Below are 11,788 nucleotides of genomic sequence, written 5' to 3'. Positions count from 1 at the left end.
TGTGTGGCTTAGCATTATCCTCACCTAGAATGTGTTGATGTTACTCTCTTTCAATGTGTGCACACGCCATTAGCAATTCGGTGCATCCCATTTTATAATTGCCCATTGTTTATCGTTTTTAGAAAGATAAAGTTAAAATTCTGTCTTATGATAATGCTGCAGGAAGAATCTTTAAAATATTAGGCACTCCAAAATTGTTGACTTAGTATGATCGGGGATCCTTCAGATTGTTGGGAATAACTAGCAATTCATAGGGCCCCACAAGAGGATGTCGGGACAAGAACGTTTTCATGTTGGCGGTCATGCTTTCCAAAAATGACTCCCTGCATGGTTATACCAAACACAGAGAAAACAAACAAGTTGTAATACAATACACACAAACAAAGTGCACTGCATGAAAAAAATAGATACTAAACGAAAATATTCAGTAATACAAAGAAACCACATACTATAAACAGGAAGAGTCGATAATAAACCAAAACAAATAACAATACATGGAAAGCCAATATAATACATGAAAACACGTGAAAGTAACTGTATCCCCCGCATTTACATGATGGGAAGGAAGAGCCCAACACTCACATCTCACCTAGAATGGGTTCCCAAAACATCAGCGCTGTGAACTGAAGCACAAGTCTTCCTTTGTAATGGGCCACAGGAAAGAAGGCTTAAATTTTCACACTGGAACTCCGTCCTTAAAAGATAAAACAAAAGCCAAATGAGAAGAGCTCTTCTCACTACTTTGTGAAGAAGAGAGAAGAGAGAAGAGAGAAGAGAGAAGAGGAGAGGAGAGCTATATGGGAACAAGTATAATTTTAAAAAAAATATGGAGAAAAAGCTAGAAAAAAGCTTCATTTGTGATTATCCGTACTACACTTTAAATAGTAGATGTGACATGGCCGGAATTTGAAGCCTATCTTCTCAAACTCTAACAAAGCAATTCAAGTAATATACAAAACCATGTTGACAGAGTTTACGGGGAAGACGAATGGATAAATATCTTAAAAGTCGTGGAATCATTTGGAATAATGCAATGCTAGAGAGACTGTTTAGGAAGTATAAAACCTTCCAAGGATTTATAGGTAATTTTCCCTAGTTATATTACTGGGTTCAAAATTACAGCAAGTGACACCCTCCATACCCACAAGGAACGAATTTCCATTCAACATTCAGATGCGGCCATTCAAAGCATAACAACGAAATTAGAGATTAGTAGTAAACCTGAGCATCAAACAAAAAGCAATAGCATTAATTTGAAGAGCTAAAAATGTTAAATAACAAGCATTAATAACATTAATATTAGAGGTGCTTGTACTGTATAAATAGATAGAAAAGATGGCGTAAACCATAAAATGGAATTAAAGTCCACATGCCTTCTCCAGTCCAGGCTGCCTTTGGAGAAACCAAGTGAAAACTACACTATTACACAAGCATTTGTCAAAAAAAAAAATAAAATAAAAATGATCGAGGAGTATTTGATTTCCAAACTTTTGTTATCTTTGTCACTTTGTAAACTCAGGTGAAGATACAATAATGGAGCACTGCAATTCCATGAGACGAAAATTCTAGGCTAAATGCCAATTTCCGGAAACAAACTCAAATGCCGGGTTAGATTGCAGCATGCCTCAATCAATAACATAGTTTGGTGCCACTGCTAAAATCCTGTTCTCACTGGAGGATTTCTTAGTTTTAGTGCCGTCTGAGGTCTCTGCCAAACTTCCATCATCTATGACTATTAAATGTCCTTCCCTTTGTATGAGTCTCTGCATTTAAGCCGGTTTTCATTAATCTCATGCCCTTAAAACTAGATGGGTAATCAACTACATTTGAATGAATTTAATTTTTCATAGAGCATTCCTTGGTCTCATCTTTAATGAACAATGAGCATGCATACCTCAATGATAGCTTTAATGCATGTTACTTCTTCTACAACCTCTTCTGTTGAACTATATGCTCCTTGGGCATTTTGCTGATCAACATACCAAACAATAAGGTCTCCTTGCTTCATCCCAGCCAGGCCACTTCCTGCAAAGGGAATTTAATATAAATGGAAAGAGCCCTTGTATCTTTGTGTTAAAGGTAAAATGTCATTTGCAATTACAATCAACAAACCATGCAAGGGCCAAGGCACAAGGTTTTGATATTCCTTTTATCACTAAAGTAGGTAAATTACAATATCATGTAGTTTTGAAAGTACCATGTGGATGATAGTGCCTCGTGACATTGCTTCCACTATGCAAAAATTCATATCCTTCTCTTATGAACAACTAAATAATTTCTCAAGATTATGCACTTCCAACAGTATTGTTTACATCATCACCATCTAGTAAATCTAAGCAGCAAACTCCATCAAATAAAGGACTGATAAATGTAACGCTAATTTGACATTACATATCAAGCTTATTGTATTGCCAAGACATCACCTGTTACAAATGAAAAAAAGTGGCTGCAAGCAACACCTGCTTACAGGGTATTGATTGTATGCACTTCCAATACCCATAAAAATCTCATCTAGCTAATATCAAGGTTTCAAATGCATACCCACCTAACATGCATAAGCAGCAAACTCATTAGAATAAAAAGTGATGGCTACCGAAAGGATGCCAGTGGTGGATGACTAAGAGGACTACAAATGATAAGTTAATAACAAAAAAATCACATTCTTAATAGAAAGAAGGAAGTATTAAAATCCTGAAATGAAAAACATTTGTTGCTAATGTGATCATATCAATGATATTTCATCCTACCAAGGTAGAAGTGGAGATCTACCATTTTGGGAGTATTAAATTCTATTCAAAAAGCTATGAAACGATAACATTACTAAAATAAAAGACAAGTATGCAACAAAGGTGAATATTCATACCATCTTGCATAACCGACTCTTCATGTTGTCTCAGGCGCATAACCAGAGCTTGGGTAACCCTCTGAAAATGCTCTTGGGTAATAACTAATTTCTTTTTTTGTTGTGTTTCAGACTGTTGTTGAGCTTCACTCTGCTGACCACCAGCTACAATGTCCATAGACATATATGATCTATCTTTTCAGACAAGTAACTCCTTAATGTTTATGTTGATAATAAGGTTACCTTCACTTGCTGATTCCTGTCCACCATTTGCAGGAGTTGCTTGCTCTGTGCCCTGATCAGGTCCTTGACTGCCATCTCCATCTTGGTCTTGGAAATCAGAGAGATCTATCTCACTTGATTCAACACTGCAAAGAGGAATGCATCTTCAACGGGTTATAAATGGTGTAGCAGAACACAAAGAAAGTTACAGAAATTAGACATATTCTTACCTGATAATGGATGTTTTCAGCAGCCTTACCGCCATTCGAACATGAGCAGGAAGCACCTATATTATGAGTAACGGAAAGGAGTTTAAAGTTTCAAAATTTACTCTATGATGCTGCACTTTTAGGATTACAAATACATTAAACACAGGCTAAAGAGAAGCTTCAGGGCACAAGTGCAATGACATCACAAAATATTCTAAAATGATTTGTCTATTTTTAGGATATTTGATTGTATATTTTTAGGGTACACTTGCCTTACAAATATTCTCCTCAATTATAGTTTCATAAAAATAGGCCTATACTCTTGTATTACAAATGCAACAATCAATGAAATACCTTTTCACTACTAATAACTTGTATAATTTTGAGGCACAATTGTCTTCCAAATATTTTCCTTATTTAGTGTCCTACTATAAGTTAAATAGTAGTGAAAAGGTATTTCATTGATTGTTGCGTTTGTAGTACAAGAGTATAGGCCTATTTATATGAAACTATAATTTAGGAGAATAGTTATAAGGCAATTACACCTTAAAAATATGCAATCAAATATCCTAAAAATAGGCCAAAATCATCTAAGACTATTACCACTTCATCCAAGTGACTTCGAGCAATGGCTTCAGATAGCCGAATCAATGCTTCCAGCTGCCTAACAGTCATTCTATAAGCAACTCTGCTTCCAGGAGTACTATCACCTCTGCGAAGGGCTACATATGATTCCACAAGCACCTTCCTTGCTTCTGGGCTTAGCTGTGTGAGGCAAATATCATCTAAGAAACAGAATATGGAATATTGACTGTTTTTAACAGACAAGATAAACTCAAAAGAAGATTATTAAACCTGAGGCTTCAGTGATTTCGCAAATGCAATATAACGCTTCAACTGTGCTGTGGTAAATTCTGGAGCAAGTGCATTTTCAAGTTTTTGATGAACTCTCACAATATGGTGGGCGATGCTATAATCAGTATGCTCATCTGGCTCATCAATCATAACATACACTAGATCAAACCTAGAAAGTATAGCAGGAGGCAGAGCCACATTGTACTGCACAGAATAAGTTGATAGAGAATCAATAAAGATGATCCAGTGAAGATAAAAAAATCATGATATTGTCAAAATGCAGGCCATAGAAACAACATATTTAAGAAACCTACATCTGAAAGGAACATAAGGTACTAATATTACTCTAAATCTGAGTACAAAGGCATAAAGTTTTAATCATATAAGCTAACCTTCAGTGGTTTGGACTTGTCATAGCGTCCACCAGTAGGATTTGCTGCTGCCAAAATAGAAGTCCTAGCATTTAACGTTGCTTGAATACCTGCTTTTGTGATGCTTATAGTCTGCTGCTCCATAGCTTCATGTATGGCGACCTTAAGTTCAATGAGAAGGTTCAGAATACAATCTCAGATATAGAATCAGTATAATAAAAAAAAAAAGAGTACCTGGTCCCGTATATCCATTTTATCAAACTCGTCAATACAACATATACCATTATCGGCAAGCATTAAAGCACCAGCCTGCAAAATACAATTACATTATTTCCTAACTGCAAGAATAAATAAGATATCCAATCAGACTAACATTTTTTATTCAGGATATTTTCTCAACGTATGGACACTCCATAATTTTCTTGTTAAAGACAAACTGCATCATGAAATTAAGTTCTGACTTAGATGACAGAGCCAACTAAATAACTTTCCTTAAAATCCAAAAGCATCACTTCTATTCCAAATTTAAAGCTGCAAGGATGAAATCTTTAATCTTTATACAGCCTGAAAGGTCAAAACAAGCATATCACAGACTAATACTAACATTAGCAGCATCCAACAAAACTTGGTTGATGATTAGTATGCTTTGAGGCAGACCGAACTCAATCTAGATGCAGTTCAAGAATAATTCGGATTACAACTATTTATAAACTAGTGTGACTCAATCTACTGGATTATTATAAATGTGCCTTTTGCAGGCTTGCTAGTCAAACATTTTAAGAAAAGATCAATATACCACAAACTAAACAATGGAGTAAAAATTTCAATTTGTATAAGTACAATAGCTTATCTTAGGAATAAGAAAAAAGAAAAATCCTTTTAGAGGGTGAAAACCATCATAACATTTCCCAGGAATTAAAAAAAAAAAAAGCTTCCAGATAGTGGCAACTAGTGTATCAATTTATAGCATGCTAGCATTAAAGTCAAGTTAATGAGGACTTTGAAGAATATATAATGGACAAACAACATTACCTCAATACAGAACTCCCCGGTCTCTGGTTCTTTAGCTACAGTCGCTGTCAACCCAGCAGCTGATGAGGACTTTCCAGATGTGTAAACAGATCGGGGAACCAGGCCAGCCGTGTACCTGCTTAATTAATATCATTACTAAAAATGATTGCCAACACAAATTGCAAAGGAGCAGATGATTGCGATCAGCATTTATGAAACAGTGAAGCAAGAATAAAAGGGTAATTTATATTCATGGTCTTTACACCAAAGTCAGTACTCCATTCAATTTGTGCATCAATTTAGAATTTGAGGGAGCAATAGACAGAACTATATATATATATATATATATAAAAAACTGAATCCAAAAATCACAATTTGAGCCTACACTTTTAACAGTCATTAGACAAAAAGACGGCTACAGACAAACCTCGCTGTCAGTGTCTCTTTCCCTGACTACAGAGGGCAGGTAAGTTAAGCTTGCTTTAGTTTGCCAGAGAGATGCTGTCCAATTGCTTGCTTAATGTTTCAGAGAAACAAATTATGGAGGTGTTATACGGACTAAATAGTTCAAACTACTAACATCTATCAACTTGTGGTCCTTTGATGCTATGCCAAACTTGATGTAAACTTAATTTAATGGCTCAGATTGATGATACTCACCCCTATGATCTACAAAAGCAAAGTCTTCAATTCTGTTGATAACATGATTTATCAGGAGCTTGAGACTAGATTGAAGGAAATCAAAAGAAGTTAGTACTGCCACCCAAACAAAGTGGATTACTACAAAGTACAAACATTTAGTCCATATATTATAAGAGAAAGAAGCCAACAGCTAAACCTCATTGGCACTGTTCAATTCCATGATTCTATAAGAACAAGGAACTTGAACTAGCTTTAGTTTATCAGGCATGAAGTAAAAATCTTTTTTTTAATGTTTTTGAGAAAAAAAAATTATGGAGCTGTTACATGGGCTAAATAGTTTAAACTCATGGCAGCAAGCAGCCTTTGGTCCTTGATGTTATATTTACTTGACTTAAACTTATATGATGGTTCACGCTAATGCCATCTTGCCCTATGATCAACAATAGCAAAGATTTCAATCATGTTGGTGACTTAATGTAGTGGGTGGCAAAGATTAAAGATTCATGGAAATCAAAGAATTTAGTGCAGCATGTCAAATAGGTTGAATACATACTTAGGAATGACAAAATCAAGGCAGAGAGATGAATTACATCATTCACATTAAACAACAACTTCAGCAATGAAAAAGATATCAGCATACTCACTTTAAAAATTGAGACTTTGCACAACTGGGATCTCCAACAATACACAAATTTATATCACCTCTGAGGTTGATTCCTTCATGAGTTACCTTGTGAACACCTCCCAAAAGCATTAGGAGAACAGCCCTCTTGATTTCTTGGTGACCAAATACACTAGGGCATATGCTATCAACTAGTTTGTTAAAGAAATCAGGGATGTTCTTCAAACTTCTAAACTCCTCCTCTTCTTCTTTCTGAAAATCACAGTAAGTAATTGGATCAACTTTTTGTGAGGAAAGGCATATAATTGCGTTCAATAAAAGATACAAAAACATATGGATTTCATCCATCAAGCAAATAACTCTGGTAGTCTTTATAACATGGAAGGTGAACATTTCAAAGAAGACATATAGGAACAGTCAACACATTTAAAAGCAATCTAGTAAACATAAAAAAAGTGAAAGAACCTTTTACATTTTTGCCTAAACACAGAAGATGCAGGGGTAAGTTGATATTATTTTGTTGAGTGAGATGCAACGGATTATATTCCCATATAAGAAAGTGCATTAGAAATGAACCAGAGGAAACTAACAAATGAAAAACAAAAATACAGCCATCTTAGATTACAATCATTATGCATCTAGGAAGGATAAAACCCATACCACCTTTCACAACCTAATATTACAGCATAGACTACTGAAGATCACATAACTTAATTGGGGTGGCAGAGATATAATAAAGAATTTAACCAGAACCAGAGCTTACTGTAAATTCTTGTTTATCATAATCATCTCCATCCATCTTCCTCTCTCTAGAAAAATCACCATCTCTTCTACCATCTGACACCTGAGAACTCAAGAGACGAGAAAATAATATGCAAACCGAAGGGTGTTGAGTAGCAATATCATCCAGACAGCTTAAAGAGTTTGACTAAGATTTTAGGACAACTCAGACCTGGACTGAGTTAGCAATAAAAGCAAGGCGATAGGAGAGATCTCTGACTCCCAAAGCCCGGAGACCCCTCACACCTCCATGACCACCAGATGGGTTCTGATGCTGTGGTGCTTCCCTCCGGCACTCTGCTCTTTCACCAGGAGAAGTTAGTGCCATTACATCTGGCACCGCAACAACAGTTCCCGTAAAGATGACCCTACATAAAAGCAAAATAAACAAAATCACAGTAGAAGCCAAACAGAGCATTGTCAAAACACATGATCCAAGCCAAAAATGAAATTACGTGTCTCCGGCCCTTGCATGCTCAACAATCTCATGTCGAAGTATGACATCCAGGGACCGAGGAAGAGAGCCAGCAGGTATCTCCTTGGATGTTTCCTGCATCCGAACTCTCTGCCAATCTGTAAACTTGCTCTCTTGCCGGAGCAAAGCCCATTTTGTACGATTTGAACATGTGGCATTCAAGCATATTATGGGCTGCAAAACCACATGATGAACATTAATCACAAAAGCTATCAGTAACATCAACAAATAGTTGAACAATGAACTCTGTCATGCTTTATAGGACACAGCCAGAAGGCAATTGAACAATAAGCATAAGAAGAAATTTGTTGTACTATAAAAAATCAAGAACAATTTGATCCACCTCAGTATATTTGTATTGCTGTTCCACATTCTTGATGACTCCTCCGCAATCAAGGCACTTAAATGTTCCCAGCAAAAGCTCAGGGCGCACCTCACTTGTCCTAGTTACAACCCCCATAACCGATGTCAGCTTACCAATCTCCGATGTTGTCAAATCTCTCAATCTGCAATTTATAATAACCTTCATTATAATAAATTATAAGGAACAAACAAACAAACCAAAAAAGAAAAAAAATCACAACTTTTAAGTGGCAACCTCTTCAATAAAGGAATGTTATAGAAAGCTATGTTAATGTCACGAAAGGAACCATCATCAGAGACCAAGGCGGGTCTATTCTCACTTGATTTATGCTCCATTGCAAACCTCTTGCAAGCATTCCTTAAACTTGGCTCAAATCTGACAAACCTCCAAAAAAAAATTTAGTCTTGGACATTCTTCTCATCTGAATAGCAGAAAAACTAAACAGGAATTGAAAAACAGAACCTGAGATACTCCTCAGAGATTGCTTTCTGGAGCACCTCGTTGAATTTCATAACATGGGTGAAATCCACATACATTGTGGTGGATTCCTTGTCCCGCATGGCGTCGATCTCTGTCTCATAGTACGGCTCCGCAGCATTCGGATTAAGCTTGAACCTTTGATTGATCAAAGATCAACGGATCACACAAAATCACAAAGTGAGAAACCAGAGAAATTGAAAGCAAACCCTAGGAAAGTGGAATGCCATACCTCTTGAGGAATTCCAGGAAAATGTTCTCCACCCTCACTGCCTTCTCATCCACGAAGAAGCTCCCAGACTCCATTGCCACCCTTGACCTCTTCCTCGACCTCTCTCTCTCTCTCGCTCTCTCTCTCTCTCTGGATCTAAACAAAGTGCCCTCTTCGGTGCACTGGCGGGAAATTGGAGGAGATGGCGCCAATATAGGACCATTTTGGCGGGAAATTGAGGCGGTGGGACCTACCGCCCTCTTCTCGCTATAACGATTACGTGGCAAGTAGAGATTCACTAGTTATGATGTTTGCTGCAACGAATGGTTCAGATGATCATTCCATGGCAAAGATCGAACGGTTCACAATTCATCATCGCCGATTACAATCGTGCGGTTAATGTCAAACTTGGCGAAACCCTAACCCTAGTCCTTAAAACAGAGAGCACATCGCGCCGCCGGCAGTCTGGTCTTCGCTTTTGTTCCGGTTCCTCGATCGAGCTTTGCGTGCCACGATGGTAAGCACTCAGATATTCTGAATTTGGTTTTGATGATTTTTCGTTCCTTTTGTTCCTTAGATTTTGTGTTTGTTGTTAGATTTAAAGGTATGCATTGTTCTCTTGAGTTTCATTTTTAGGGAAATGTTTAATGGTCAAAATGTTTTTGCTTGTTTGATAATTTTGGTTTAGTGTTTTTGATTTCTTTGATGTAAAATTTTATGGATGGTGGTGTTTGATTTGGGCAATGATTTTGTTACTGTTTGTTATGTAATTTTCATCATGTTAGTAGTATCAAGATATGAACTTTTGCTATCAATTGATCAATGTGGACTTTTTGATTGCTTTGTTTTTTATTGTACATATAGGCTTGAGTTTCTTGATAATATGAGCACCATTTTGGTTTAAAATTGGATGTTTGATGAGTCCTCCTTTATTGTTTTTGAAAATTTTTCATTATGTAAAATTTAATTATTATAACCTTTAATTTAAGCATAGTTTGTATCATTGTTGTTCTGTAATTTTTATCATTTGTTGTATTATGCAGATTTGAACTCTTATTTCTTAAAGATCAAAACTAATCTTTTAACTGCTTTGTTATCATTGGACATATAGGTCTGAGGTTCCTGATAATGCAAGTACCAATTTGGTTTGATGTAGAATGCATCTATCTTAAACATTGTTTCTACTTTGATTTCTCTTTCATTTTTGTTGTTTCATTGCGATACTTGAAACGACTCTTTGCATTAATTTTCTTGATCAAGTAAAAATTTGGCTCATCAGTTAAGATGCTTTTTTGCTCCATTACAATTTGAATGAGTTCAGATGACAAATTTTCTTGTCTTGCTTCTAGTCATGTGACTCATGTTTTTCCTTGGTTAAACCACACAAACAAGAACTTGTGGACTTTTCGTTGTAATGAAATTTAAATATGTTATTAGAATGAGCCAAAGGAAAATTGTACAATTAGAAAGTTCTCTTGATCTACCTTCTTGTAAATTTGTGCAGACGAAGAGAACTAAGAAGGCTGGAATCGTAGGAAAATATGGTTAGTGCAATCATAAACCTCCTATCCTTTGGGAAAAATTATTTTTGGAGGCTAATTAGCTTTTAATTCTTTTTCATCTGGCTTATCTTATTGAATGGCATCTGTATTTCAGGTACAAGATATGGTGCCAGTTTGCGGAAACAAATTAAGAAAATGGAAGTCTCTCAACATGCAAAATATTTCTGTGAGTTCTGTGGAAAGGTATCACCTCATTTTCTTCTTCAATGGGATCTGTTCTAATTTCAATTTAATCTTGTCTATTTATCAGTTATCTTTGATAATATCACGGGCATAAATTTGACAATTAATATCCTATGTTTAATCTGATATAGAAGAAAGAAATAAAGTAGAGATGATGGCTACCCTTTTGTTCACTCTTTCACTGATGCATGCTTTGCTTTTGTTCTACCAATGTGATTGTGGCGTTGATTTGTAGTATGCCGTGAAAAGAAAAGCAGTTGGGATTTGGGGATGCAAGGACTGTGGGAAGGTGAAGGCTGGAGGAGCTTATACTTTGAAGTAAGTTGCTGTTCCTTAATTTCTGATGATGAATTCATCGACATGTATTCTTTTGTATAATTTATTCGTCCATGTCAGTACCGCCAGCGCTGTTACTGTGAGGAGCACCATTCGCCGCCTGAGAGAACAGACTGAAAGCTGATTGCCAGTATGGAAACATCAAGGACTTATCTTCTCTTTCGTTTTTTTTTTCAATAGTTCAGTTAAGCAAGAGGACGTGCTTGTTTCAGATTTTAGTTAACATTTAATTATCGGCATGAGACTTGGTAGTATTTCGGCAATATTGTCCTTTTGGAATGGAGTGAATTCCTTAGTTATGTTTTCCTGTTGGTTTTGTTTCCTTTGCTGAGACTCGACATTTATATGACCTCTCTTGTTATTACCCACCACTAATCTACTTTTTTTTTTCATCGACAATGAACCTGATTAATTTTCAATACATAATGCAGCTTTAAAGCACCTAGATTTGATAGGTCTACATTATTCGTATAAAGTGAGAGATTCAGACATGTTTTGTTATTTTTTCTTCATTTTAAGGACTTTGTTGACAGTAATTTTATGCTTATTTGGTTATTTGTCATGGTTGATTGACTCACTCAAGGATCTAATTTAGGTTGTTGCAAAGGACCTTAGAACTAAGAAAA

General features: G+C 36.1%; 2 protein-coding genes across 2 annotated transcripts; one reads left to right on the top strand and one right to left on the bottom strand.

Moving 5' to 3' along the window:
* Positions 1-1,325: 1,325 nt before the first annotated feature.
* On the bottom strand, positions 1,326-9,249 carry LOC120281001 (DNA replication licensing factor MCM6). Its single transcript, XM_039287957.1, has 18 exons — positions 9,103-9,249; positions 8,856-9,008; positions 8,628-8,768; positions 8,373-8,535; positions 8,010-8,203; positions 7,727-7,922; positions 7,538-7,618; positions 6,797-7,026; positions 5,532-5,646; positions 4,734-4,808; positions 4,521-4,661; positions 4,129-4,332; positions 3,877-4,038; positions 3,295-3,350; positions 3,086-3,210; positions 2,864-3,007; positions 1,895-2,025; positions 1,326-1,763 (listed from the first exon to the last, which is right to left on the bottom strand). The coding sequence occupies exons 1-18, from the start codon at positions 9,174-9,176 to the stop codon at positions 1,626-1,628; spliced, it is 2,523 nt and encodes an 840-aa protein (XP_039143891.1). The 5' UTR covers positions 9,177-9,249; the 3' UTR covers positions 1,326-1,625.
* A 226-nt stretch (positions 9,250-9,475) lies between these two features.
* On the top strand, positions 9,476-11,561 carry LOC120280161 (60S ribosomal protein L37a). The gene is made up of 5 exons (XM_039286906.1): positions 9,476-9,598; positions 10,586-10,625; positions 10,738-10,826; positions 11,062-11,144; positions 11,223-11,561. Exons 1-5 carry the CDS (start codon positions 9,596-9,598, stop codon positions 11,284-11,286), a joined length of 279 nt encoding a protein of 92 aa, XP_039142840.1. The 5' UTR covers positions 9,476-9,595; the 3' UTR covers positions 11,287-11,561.
* Positions 11,562-11,788: the final 227 nt, after the last annotated feature.

This window comes from Dioscorea cayenensis, chromosome 17, assembly GCF_009730915.1.
Source record: "Dioscorea cayenensis subsp. rotundata cultivar TDr96_F1 chromosome 17, TDr96_F1_v2_PseudoChromosome.rev07_lg8_w22 25.fasta, whole genome shotgun sequence".
In the NCBI taxonomy this organism is placed as follows: Eukaryota; Viridiplantae; Streptophyta; class Magnoliopsida; order Dioscoreales; family Dioscoreaceae; genus Dioscorea; species Dioscorea cayenensis.
This window is presented reverse-complemented; position numbering and strand designations above follow the sequence as displayed.

Bases quoted from the DNA above. Each gene is read 5' to 3' on its own strand.
- LOC120281001 (XM_039287957.1), bottom strand. From the start codon at position 9,176: ATGGAGTCTGGGAGCTTCTTCGTGGATGAGAAGGCAGTGAGGGTGGAG. The intron at 8,204-8,372 runs GTGGATCAAATT...GTGGTTTTGCAG, and splicing joins AGCAATACAAATATACTGAG to CCCATAATATGCTTGAATGC. The intron at 3,211-3,294 runs GTAAGAATATGT...TCCTCTTTGCAG, and splicing joins CTGAAAACATCCATTATCAG to TGTTGAATCAAGTGAGATAG.
- LOC120280161 (XM_039286906.1), top strand. The intron at 10,626-10,737 runs GTTAGTGCAATC...TCTGTATTTCAG, and splicing joins TGGAATCGTAGGAAAATATG to GTACAAGATATGGTGCCAGT. The intron at 10,827-11,061 runs GTATCACCTCAT...GTTGATTTGTAG, and splicing joins TCTGTGAGTTCTGTGGAAAG to TATGCCGTGAAAAGAAAAGC.